The sequence below is a fragment of the Gordionus sp. m RMFG-2023 genome, chromosome 5 (genome assembly GCF_954871325.1).
Source record: "Gordionus sp. m RMFG-2023 chromosome 5, tfGorSpeb1-WG-v2, whole genome shotgun sequence".
NCBI classification, from domain to species: Eukaryota; Metazoa; Nematomorpha; class Gordioida; order Chordodea; family Parachordodidae; genus Gordionus; species Gordionus sp. m RMFG-2023.
The window spans coordinates 11,134,252-11,147,604 of NC_088779.1; the positions used below are offsets into that span (position 1 = coordinate 11,134,252).

The following is a 13,353-nucleotide window of genomic DNA, read 5'->3' on the forward strand; positions in this document are numbered from 1 at the left end:
GTCAAAAGTAAAAAAGTAAAACAAAAAAATACCAAGTGTTTGAATATCAATTCTCGATAAAATAAATAATAAATAAAATATATTCTTTTTGATTGACATTTTATAATATATAAGTACAAATATATATCATAATAATACAAAACTACAACACCACCAATCTTTCTGCCTGTCCGTTAGAACTAGGGTGATACGTTGATGCTATGCACATTATTTTTCAAACAAAAACTTCCTAACATTTCACTCACGAATTCCGGACCACCATCTGAAATCACCCATTTCGGAATACCGAATCTAGACCATAATTTCTTTAAATGTTTAATAACACGTAGTTAAACCATGTACCTCTTCAAATTCAATCTACCTTGAAAAGGCATCTACACTTAAAATAAATTTTTATCATTATACTCAAAAAAATCCCTTTCCCAAGCCTTATTTACTTTCGGCCAAACACTTTTCTTATCCCGACATGTCATATTTGTCCATGCGTTACAGACTTCACAATTTTTTCAATTTCCCCATTCATTCCAGGCCACCAAACATTCCCTTCCCCACTGTTTCATTCGCGAAATCCCTTTATGTCCCGCATGTAATATTTTCAGAACTTTGTCTCTCAGTTGACTCGGTATAATAGCCCTATGCTCTCTCATAATGCAACCGTCTACCACCGTTAACTCAGTTTAAATACATTTAAATTTCACCGGCTTCCCATGGTTTTTTTCCCGTTATTTGCAATTTCATTTTCTTTTCTTTTAACGTATAATTTCTAATATCCTCTCATGTGGTGGGACCCGTAAACCACAAGTTAAAGCATAGATTAAGGCTGCTTCACCTTTCCTATCTTGACCTGATAGTTTCTCATCGGTCTCTTCACCAACTCCCAATCTCGATATAATATCTGGTAAATGATTTTCTTTTCCTTGCCTATACCTTAATTCCAAATCAAAACTACCCACTAATAATAACCACCGTTGAAGTCTATGTGAAATCAACAATTCTCTCCTTAAATAAATAAATTAACGGCTTATGGTCTGTGTATACTACAAATTTTTTCCTACCAATTAAATATTCCCGACATTTTTTAAGACCGAAAATAACAGCTAATGCCTCTTGTTCAATCACCGAATACCGTGTTTCTACATCCCGAAATACTCTCGAAAAAAATAAAACAGGTCTCTCAAATCCGTCCATTAAATATAACAATGCTCCACCCACACCTTTTTTCTACCGCTAAAATCATTTCCAATTCATTATTAAAACATACGAAAATGGGTTCTTTTCCCACTTTCAATTTCAATGCCATAAACGCCAATTCTTGTTCATTTTTCCATTCAAAATGTACATTTTTCTTTAATAATTCATATAATGGCGCAGCCAATTTAGCAAAATCTTCTATAAAACGATGATAATAATTCACCCTACCCAAAAATAATTGTACCTCTGTCGTAGTCGGTTTATTCATATTTGCAATACTCATTAAATTTTTATCTAAGGGCCTTATTTCTGTCCCATTTATTTTATGTCCCAAATATGTAACTTCAGTTACTCCCATAACACTCTTTTCACGATTCGCTTTTAAACCTTTATCTCTGATTCTTATGAAAACTTCCTCCAATCTCTGATTGTGTGGCTCAACCGTTACTCCCATCACTAAAACATCGTCCATATAATAAAAAATTTCTTCCAAACCCTGAAAACTGCCGCCATAGTGCGCTCAAAAATTGGAGCTGAAATACTTAACCCAAATGGTAACCGACAAAAAGTAAATAATCCTTTAAACGTTGTTATTGTCAATAATTTCCTTGTACATTCTTTCATAGGTAATTGCAAATATGCACATGAAAAATCTATCTTAGAAAAATATTTTTCCCCTTTGCTAAAATTTCTTCAATTCTTGGTAACGGGTATTTTACTTCAACTACCCATGGATTAAGAGTAACGCGAAAATCAGCACAATTTCACAACTTTCCATTGGCCTTCCTCACCGAAACTAATGGTGTTGCCCATTCACTATATCCAATAGGACAAATCTCATTACCAATTATTTAATTCATTTTCCATTTCGGCCCTCCATTCGAAAGGTACCCTGCGAACTGCACAATACCTTGGTATATATCCATCTTTTAAAAGTATATCTACTTCATAATCCACCACACATCCCAATTTTTCCTCAAAAATTTCTTCATATTTAACCCCTAAATTCATCACCATATTTCGTAACTTTTCTAAATTTTCATGTGACACTTTTTCTTTTAACAAATCTTCGTTTTCCATCTTTTTCTTACAAATTTCGCCGGGAATTTTAGTGATACAGGCAATTTTTCCTGCCCTAAATTTGATTCTTTATACAATTTATCACATTTTATATAAATATTTTCTAGCTCGGATTCTTCTTCAAATACCTTATTATCAATTTCCAACTTAAAATCCTCAACATTAGCTTACAAAACATTATCGATTTTCAAATCCAAAATTTTATCCATTTCATTATTATAATTTTCATTGCAATTATATTTACAATTTCAGAAAAACTTGATCAATTTCCCCACTTATTAATTTTACATTTCCCGTAATTTCCAAAATATTATCTACTAAATTTTCACTTTTATCAATACCCTTTAACTTTATTTTCCACAAAAACAATTTCTCCATTCTTTATACTTCTCTCATTGCATTCTAATTTGATTTCTTCGTTCATTATTTCATTTTTAATCTCCATATTTTTAAAATCATCATCAGTTTTTGAAACAACATCTAATTCCAAATTATGAATTTCTTTAATTTCCTCATTATTATTCATCAAATTTTTAATTTTAATATTTTCTGACATCATATTTTTTACCAATTTATTTTCTACGTTTTTAATATTCAACCCCTCTACGGTCATTTTTGGTATTTCAATATTTTCATTAACTCTATTTTTTACCTGAAACATATCCCAAAAATTATTCTCTAACCCAAATTTTGATATCCAAGCCCAACCCATAATCGCACCAATTTCTTCCTTAAGTATCCAAAGATCCAAAAAATACACTGTCCCTTTAATTAATACCGGTAAATTCCCTTCCAGTTCCATTTAATTGTTTTACTATTATTTTATCATTTATTATTTGATTAGGCCATAATTTATAAACTTCTTTACATCACTAAAATTGGCATATTACAAATTTGAACGTTTGATTTGGGCTGCTCATTTTCTTTATTTAACCCAATCATTATTACTTATTTCTTCTTTTATTTTGATTCCCAATTTATTTTTAAATCTTAATGTATTTTTCGGTATTAATTCGCTCTTTTGATTTAATGGGTTTTCCGATGTAATAACCCCAAATGTTGTTTTTTCACTATCATACAGTCATACTATAATACAATCCCTCGCATAATGTTCGATATTTCTACACCGAAAACAAGTTATTACTTGAGCATTATTTCCTTCATTTTTCGTTTCTTTAGGTATTACATCATTATATTCATTTTTAATATTCGTTCCTGGTAATCCTTTTTTAACAAGTGGAAACGCAACCGATGGAAACGCATTGATACCTGTTTGTTCCCTTCTGAAACATTTATCCAAAGTATGACCTGTTCTTCCACAATTTGAACATGACGTTACCTTTCGTTCGTTTTCCTGTATTTTCAAAGTTGACACATAACATTTTTCGGCATTGTGACCAGTATTTCCACATCTTCCACAAACAATTGAAAGAGTTTTCTGCACAATTCTTTCATTACAATCTCGGTTTATATGTCCATATTTTCCGCAAATAAAACATGGTCCATTTGGCCCCCTTATTATCTGTCGATTTCTGCCCTCTTCTTTTTGATAAATATTCCCTCTTTTATTATCGTCATAAATATGTTCAGATTCATTTTTCTGCTTTTTAATTTGTTCCTCTATTTCTTTTATTTTTATTCTCATTTTTTCTACTTCCAATTTAAAAATTTCCTTCTCCATTTTTTTACCTCAACTTTTTCCATTTCTTCTTTCTTTTTATTTTCTATTTCTTCTTCTTCCCTTTTTTTACGTTCAATATCTTCTCTTAATATCTTCCTTATTCCCTCAATTTCCTTTTTTTTATTTCTTCCTTTTCTTTTTCATTTCTTACTATTTCTAATTTTAATTTTTCTAATTCATTTATTATTACTTTTTTAATTCCCATTTAAAATTTTTCTATTTCATTATTATTTATTATTTTACTTTTTCCGATCCCTTTATTTTTTTTCTTCTTCTTCTATTTTTCTTTTAATTTTATCCATTTCCAACATAAATTTTTCAAATTTATTTTCTACTACAGTATCTCTAACGATATTAATTTCTTTTTTAATATCGCTAATGATATTTGCTTTCCATATTTCCATTATTTCATCTTTAAATTTAGATATATCATCAATAATTTTTTCCCTTTCATCAATTATTTTATTCATTATAACTTTCTTTAATATATTCTTTAATATATTTCTTCTCCATATATAAATTAATCTATTTAGTACAATTACAATTACATAAAAATAATTATTACTACATTCTACATATTTAAACGTTTTTATATTTTGTTTACGATTAAACATGGTTATTTTTTTTATACTTCAATTTTTATATATTTTATTAGTAGTCCTTCGTAATTGGTTTAGTGTTGTTAAAACGCCGCGAGTCGCGACCCCTACCCAAAGCTCGGGTCGTTTTATTCGACTCCGACTCAATGTTTGGGTCGTTTTTTTCGACTTCGACCCAAAATATGGGTCGTTTTTTACGACTCCGGCTCAAAATTTGGGTTGTATTTTTCGACTCAAACTTGAAATTTGGGTCGTATTTTTCGACTCAAACTTGAAGTTTGGGTCATATTTTTCGACTCAAACTTGAAGTTTAGATCGTATTTTTCGACTCCAACTCAAAGTTTGGGTCGTTTTTCTGACTCAGACTCAAACATCGGGTCGTTTTATTCAATCCGACCCAAAATATGGATCTTTTTTTTTTAAAGACGACTTAAAGTTAGGGTTGCTTTTTTTCACCCCTAACCCAATATCTAGATTTTTTCGACCAAAAGTCAAATAACATTTAGTATATATTAATATTATAGGCGGGAAAGTTACTTAAAGCTTCTTTAAATTATAATGCTCTGATTAACTATTCATCATAGTTATATTTTAAAATTTTTAAGTGAAGATGTACCATAGGAGTGCCATTTGTCATGGTTATTTTTGAACTTTTTTAAATGAAATAGATAAAAATATATATTGTAGACATGTTAAATTAAAAATTCAGTGAGGATGTATCATAGATAGGTGACAATTGTCATAATCGCTATTTTTGAACTTTTTCAAATTTTTTTAAAGGAAATAGCTAAAAATATATATTCTAAACATGAATTAAAAATTCAGTGAGGATGTATCATAGATAGGTAACAATTGTCATAATCGCTATTTTTGAACGTTTTCAAATTTTTTTAAAGGAAATATCTAAAAATATATATTCTAAACATGTTAAATTAAAAATTCAGTGAGGATGTATCATAGATAGGTGACAATTGTCATAATCGCTATTTTTAAACTTTTTCTAATTTTTTTAAAGGAAATAGCTAAAAATATATATTCTAAGCATGTTAAATTAAAAATTCAGTGAGAATGTATCATAGATAGGTGACAATTGTCATAATCGCTATTTTTGAACTTTTTCAAATTTTTTTAAAGGAAATATCTAAAAAATATATTTTCTAAACATGTTAAATTAAAAATTCAGTGAGGATGTATCATAGATAGGTGACAATTGTCATAATCGCTATTTTTGAACTTTTTCAAATTTTTTTAAAGGAAATAGCTAAAAATATATATTCTAAACATGTTAAATTTAAAATTCAGTGAGGATGTATCATATATAGGTGACAATTGTCACCATCGCTATTTTTGAACTTTTTCTAATTTTTTTAAAGGAAATATCTAAAAATATATATTCTAAACATGTTAGATTAAAAATTCAGTGAGGATGTATCATAGATAGGTGACAATTGTCATAATCGCTATTTTTGAACTTTTTCAAATTTTTTTAAAGGAAATATGAAAATATATATTCTAAACATGTTAAATTAAAAATTCAGTGAGGATGTATCATAGATAGGTGACAATTGTCATAATCGCTATTTTTGAACTTTTTCAAATTTTTTTAAAGGAAATAGCTAAAAATATATATTCTAAACATGTTAAATTTAAAATTCAGTGAGGATGTATCATATATAGGTGACAATTGTCATAATCGCTATTTTTGAACTTTTTCAAATTTTTTTAAAGGAAATAGCTAAAAATATATATTCTAAACATGTTAAATTAAAAATTCAGTGAGGATGTATCATAGATAGGTGACAATTGTCATAATCGCTATTTTTGAACTTTTTCAAATTTTTTTAAAGGAAATATCTAAAAATATATATTCTAAACATGTTAAATTAAAAATTCAGTGAGGATGTATCATAGAAAGGTGACAATTGTCATAATCCCTATTTTTGAACTTTTTCAAATTTTTTAAAGGAAATATCTAAAAATATATATTCTAAACATGTTAAATTAAAAATTCAGTGAGGATATATCATAGATAGGTGACTTTAACATGTTTAGAATATATATTTTTAGTTATTTCCTTTAAAAAAAGTTCAAAAATAGCGATTATGACAATTGTCACCTATCTATGATACATCCTCACTGAATTTTTAATTTAACATGTTTAGAAAATATATATTTTTAGATATTTCCTTTAAAAAAATTTGAAAAAGTTCAAAAATAGTGATTATGACAATTTTCACCTATCTATGATACATTCTCACTGAATTTTTAATTTAACATGCTTAGAATATATATATTTAGCTATTTCCTTTAAAAAAATTTGAAAAAGTTCAAAAATAGATTATGACAATTGTCACCTATATATGATACATCCTCCCTGAATTTTAAATTTAACATGTTTAGAATATATATTTTTAGCTATTTCCTTTAAAAAAATTTGAAAAAGTTCAAAAATAGCGATTATGACAATTGTCACCTATCTATGATACATCCTCACTGAATTTTTAATTTAACATGTTTAGAATATATATTTTTATATTTCCTTTAAAGAAATTTGAAAAAGTTCAAAAATAGCGATTATGACAATTGTCACCTATCTATGATACATCCTCACTGAATTTTTAATCTAACATGTTTAGAATATATATTTTTAGATATTTCCTTTAAAAAAATTTGAAAAAGTTCAAAAATAGCGATTATGACAATTGTCACCTATCTATGATACATCCTCACTAAATTTTTAATTTAACATGTTTAGAATATATATTTTTAGCTATTTCCTTTAAAAAAATTTGAAAAAGTTCAAAAATAGCGATTATGACAATTGTCACCTATCTATGATACATCCTCACTGAATTTTTAATTTAACATGTTTAGAATATATATTTTTAGCAATTTGCTTTAAAAAAACTCAAAAAAGTTCAAAAATAGCGATTATGACAATTACCACTTATCTATGGTACAACATCACTGAAATTTTGATTTAACATGCCTACAATATATATTTTTATCTATTTCATTTAAAAAAGTTCAAAAATAACCATCATGACAAATGGCACTTCTATGGTACATCTTCACTTAAAAATTTTAAAATATAACTATGATGAATAGTTAATCAGAGCATTATAATTTAAAGAAGCTTTAAGTAACTTTCCCGCCTATAATATTAATATATACTAAATGTTATTTGACTTTGGTCGAAAAAAATGATCTAGATATTGGGTTAGGGGTGAAAAAAAGCAACTCTAACTTTAAGTCGTCTTTAAAAACAAAGATCCATATTTTGGGTAGGATTGAATAAAACGACCCGATGTTTGAGTCTGAGTCAGAAAAACGACCCAAACTTTGAGTTGGAGTCGAAAAATACGATCTAAATTCAAGTTTAAGTCGAAAAATACGACCCAAACTTCAAATTTGAGTCGAAAAATACGACCCAAATTTCAAGTTTGAGTCGAAAAATACGACCCAAATTTCAAGTTTGAGTCGAAAAATACGACCCAAATTTCAAGTTTGAGTCGAAAAATACAACCCAAATTTTGAGTCGGAGTCGTAAAAAACGACAAAAACTTTGAGTTGGAGTCAAAAAAACGACCCAAAATTTGGGTGAGCTCTGTTCGAGCCTACTCGGCTAAGCCGATTAACAACACTAAATTGGTTTTATATTTCAATTTTTATATAATAATTTATGAATTTTGAACAGATAAAATTACAAAAAATTAATTAAAACCTTTATTAAAAATATTTTTACTTTAGTTAACGATAACAAATATATAAGAGTGATTATGGTCATAATTAGTTATACAAAAATATATTTTACCTTCACCTTCAAATTTTTACTTTATTGTAATTTTCGTATAGTGATTAATACTTGCTTTATGCCGCTGAATAACTGTAGGTATCTTTTTATTTATTTATTTTTAAAAACGGCACCAAATTGTTGCGACTGCTAAACTGAGATAACTTAAAAACTGATAATGAGGTAAATTAACACACACAATAATTTTTTATTATATATTTATAAAACAAAACGAATATTGATAATTTTCTTTATAAAATAATAAAATCGAATATTAATTTTCTTTATAAAATAATAAAATCGAATATTGATAATTTTCTTTATATTTTTATAACACAAAAAAAAATATTATTTTAAATTTTCAACAACATTTTAAAATTAAATCAATAATCCCAATAAAAAAATATACAAGGTTATAACAAATATCTCACAATATTTTTCGCGATTACTTATCTAGCTTCCATTATATTATCATAGAGGAAGCTTAACCACCATATAGGTTTATCACTTGGAAGGGTCGTTTATAATCTCTCCTTCAAGAATTGTTGATTTGGTTAGGCCTATAAATTTTTCCTTATTAGTCTATTCTATAAAACATTGTCTAAAATAGTAACAGAGAGTTATAATAGTTTCTTTCATGACCTTTTGTCAATGTAAGTTGCTAAGAATTATATTATATTAAGTGGTTTTAAAAACCATTATCAATTGAGGCATATGTATCAATTAATTAGCCTTTTTTATCACTTGTAATTTTTTAGGCACAAAATTTTTTTTATCAGCAATCGAAATTATTTTATACTGTAATAAATAGATTTTATATTAATAAATATTATTTTTAGAAAAGTCTTGTACAGTCAAAACCGTTTAATTGCATATCGCTTAAGTGCAACTTTTAAATGCGAAACTCTGCGATTTTGATAATTACTATGGCATAATGTTAAATTACATTTATAATTGCGAATCGGTTAATTGCCAAATATCGGTTAATTGCGAAATATTACAGGTCCCATTTATATGACAATAGCGTTAATTTAATAGGATAAGTGAAAAAATAAAATTTTTTTATCGAAATAAATTATTCGTGATTTTTTTTTACATGAACTGCACCTTTAACTTTTTTTAATATAAAAATGGTAATTTTATTATATATTATAATCATGTCTAAATTATTTTTAGAGTAAAACATCATTCCAATCATAAGAGAATCTAGAGATATCAAATCATTTAATTACAAAAAATCAGGCTCTTAATGGTTACATTACTTTTCTTCTTGAATATGCTCATGATAAGGGACCAAGATTCACTAAGAAAATATAGAAGAAAAAGAATTATTTAATCCAGAGTCTAGCCATCATATCACAAAATATTTTTAATAAATCCTACATTATTTTATAATTGTGTTGCATGTATATGTATGTATAATAAAATAAGTTCAAATAAAATATTATATAAACAAAGCATTAATAAACTTTCATTCCAGCATGGCATGTTAATACATTTCCATTTAAAATTAGATAAGTTTATTTTAAAAAGATTAGTTGATATAGAAGGTATAAAGTACTGTAATGATGAAGGGAATCTAGAGTTCTTATAATTTAATTTAAAAAAAGAAGCTATTTATGGATAAACCGTTTTTGAATAGGCTTAGAATTTCAAATCAAATATAATGTGAATTAAAATAGAATAAAGTTAAATTTTCAACCCTGGCCTGCTTATTAATATTAATTTTTTAATTATTTAACATTTAAAATTAAGTTATGTAAATTAAAATAATAAAATTAGCATCGCCATCGTGTCAGTTTCAATGACATATAATAATACCTAGACTGACAATTCATTCATTAAAAGTGTACATCAATACAAATCAGCTAGAAACGCCATCGTTACTGTAATAAATATTAAAATTTTAAACGAGAGCCTAATTTTATATTATATCTGATGCAAACTTTATTATAGAATTGCCTGATCATCGAGATAATAAGAAAGTAAGTTTTAAATTTAATATTAGTTTTTAACATGAAAATAATTATTATAAAGGTTACCAAAATGGCGGGTCCAGCTGATTTGCTTTTAACGACGCTTAAAAATGCATTTTAATGAATGAATCGTCAGTCTAGGTATTATTATATGTCATTGGTCAGTTTATAAATTTGTAAATTACTTAGCTTAGATTATTATTTTTCTGGATTGCTTGATAAAATTTGTAAATATAATTATTGGTTATAATATTATTTAAAACTATTTAAATATATGAATTGTCATGTGATAAAATGTTATAGTAAATATTACGCGGGCAACAATGACAGATGTTAACATACTAGATAAATTTTAAAAATTGTTTTTTTTATTTCGTTTTCTTATTCAATAAATATAGAGTTGTTAGAAAAATTGTATTTATTTGATGGTTTATATGCTTAAAATATATATAGATGATAAATATTTGTAAAAATACAAACTGATTTTTAATAAATAAATTATTGATTATTAATCGTATAATTGCGAAAAAAAGGATAATTGCGAAATTTTTAAATATTTTGGTCCCATTATTTCGCAATTTAACGGTTTTGACTGTATTGTTTTAATTATTTACATGCTAGTTTATTTTGTATGCATAATATAATAAATGACAAAATATGAAATTCAGAATAATCGTTCAGAGTTATCAAATTTTAAAAAAGAATAATATATCTATATTATAATTTGCCGATGTCCTCACTACGTCATCGTGACATCATGTCATCGCTACGTCATGTCATCGCTACGTCATGTCATCGCTACGTCATGTCATCGCTACGTCATGTCATCGCTACGTCATGTCATCGTATGTCATGTATCGTATGTTTATTTATTTATTTTATACAAACAGATGAATGGAATTTAGAGAATTGATGGTGTACACATACCTAACATGGTTTGAGAGATTTGAAAAATCGTCTTTGAATTGATATAAACAATATTCCTTCAACTTTCTAAATATGAATGAAATAAACGATGTTAATAAAAAATATTCAGGCTAATATTTCACTTAATCCTTTCTTTTTTTAGATTACCTTATCAATTATCAACTCATATTATCAATTACACATTAATGAAATCTCTACAAGATACTCAACTTGTATATTTATTTTGAATATACTCACAATTTTTGTCAGTACTTACATTAAAATTTTTTATACTCATATTTTTCTTTCATAACCAATGATTAAGAAGATAATCAAGTATATTCAAATATTTAAATATTCTTATCCTAACTTATTTATAATCTCCAATCCTTATAAATAACTCTTTCTTTATTTTTCTCCCTTAATGAATTTATTTATCACTAAATTTTATTATCTCATTCTTTTCTTTCTATTTCTATTATCTATTAACCACTATTTCTCAAAACCTTATCAATTCCTTTAATTTAATTTTTATTATTTTTATATTATAATAATTTATACCTTCTTTTTCCTCCCTTTTTTAATCTTATTTTTTAATTACCTTTCAATTAATTAACCTTAATCTTAATAACATTACATTCATCATGTTATTTTTTAACTTTTAGAATATATCATAATAGGCTTGATAAGTCCCCCAAAAAATTTTTTTGATGATAGCCCTCCAACTACTAGAAATATGCATCTAATATTGACCCATCTACCGGTTTTACTATATTTTAATGTTTGTTTAATTTCAACAATAGTTTATTTATATTTTTTGCCTGATTTCTTTATTTGTCTAGGATGATGAATCTATTATTAAAGATAAGCAAAGAAAATAATGACGATTAAACAAACGCCTTACCCGTTCTAGAGTTACTGGTAGACAAAATAATAAAGAACTACGCTTGAAATGAACTCATCATATTTATTTTGTTTTTTTTTATCTTATGTTTTATATCTATGTTTATTTTATTTTCACCCAGTTCTCCAATTGATATTTCTATCACCACTACCACAATCCCTATGCCACCTCCGCCTATTTTTTAACAAATATAAACATTTAATTCTGTACTATCATTCACTTCACTAGGAGTTAATATAAATATTACTTTATCCGATTCTCTGAGAAACTTTCATGAATATTTAGAGGAATGTTCAAACTTGAATGTACAGTACAGCCAATTTCATCAACTTTATTAATGGAAAAATATGCAGTAGTTCTATCGTGGCCAACAATACTTACGACCGTTTTATGGTTCAGTTAACATTGTCGTTCATGATTCTATTTTAGGGGATACCAATGCTGACATTGACAGATATATCGTTTTGCGTGTTCAAACTTGAATGTACAGTACAGCCAATTTCACCAACTTAATTAATGGAAAAATATGCAGTAGTTCTGTCGTGGCCTTTATAACAATACTTACGACCGTTTTATGGTTGAGTTAACATTGTCGTTCATGATTCTATTTTAGAGATGGATACCAATGTTGACATTGACAGAAATATCATTTTGCGTTCTTCTTTTACCAGTATCCCAAGGCATAGGCATATCATCTTTATCAGGATGCAATTTGTTTTGTACACTGCTTTGTTAATCCGTCATTACTTTCATCTACAACCCTAAATGATATAAAATTATATATTAATTATTTCCTCTCCAGATGACCGCCCAGATTTATTTTGTCATTTTTTCCATCAAAAATTAAAATGTCAACAAGGATTTGCTCTTAATTTTATCAAATACATAATAAATAATTCTCATTGTTTTTTAAAAAAATTATCCTAAATATATATGACAATAAAAAAAAATATCTTAAAAATATATATAAATAATTTGCATATAAGGTTTAGTATTTAATGGCATTTTTGTAATTTAAATAGACAGCATTTTTTTTTTACTTAATATAAAAAAATATATATCCCTTATCAAATTCTTTGACAAATAATTTCGGAAATGCAAGTCATACATTAAATTTATCTGAAAAACAACAATAATCTTATATAAACAACATATTATTTATATATAATTTTAATTGATCATATTACAAAAAAGTATAAGAGTCGGTTATTTTTATTTTATTT

General features: G+C 26.4%; 1 protein-coding gene across 1 annotated transcript; it reads right to left on the reverse strand.

The window, feature by feature from the left end:
* Nucleotides 1-3,352: 3,352 nt before the first annotated feature.
* LOC135930155 (uncharacterized) lies at nt 3,353-3,952 on the reverse strand. Its single transcript, XM_065466938.1, has one exon. The coding sequence runs from the start codon at nt 3,950-3,952 to the stop codon at nt 3,353-3,355; it is 600 nt and encodes a 199-aa protein (XP_065323010.1).
* Nucleotides 3,953-13,353: the final 9,401 nt, after the last annotated feature.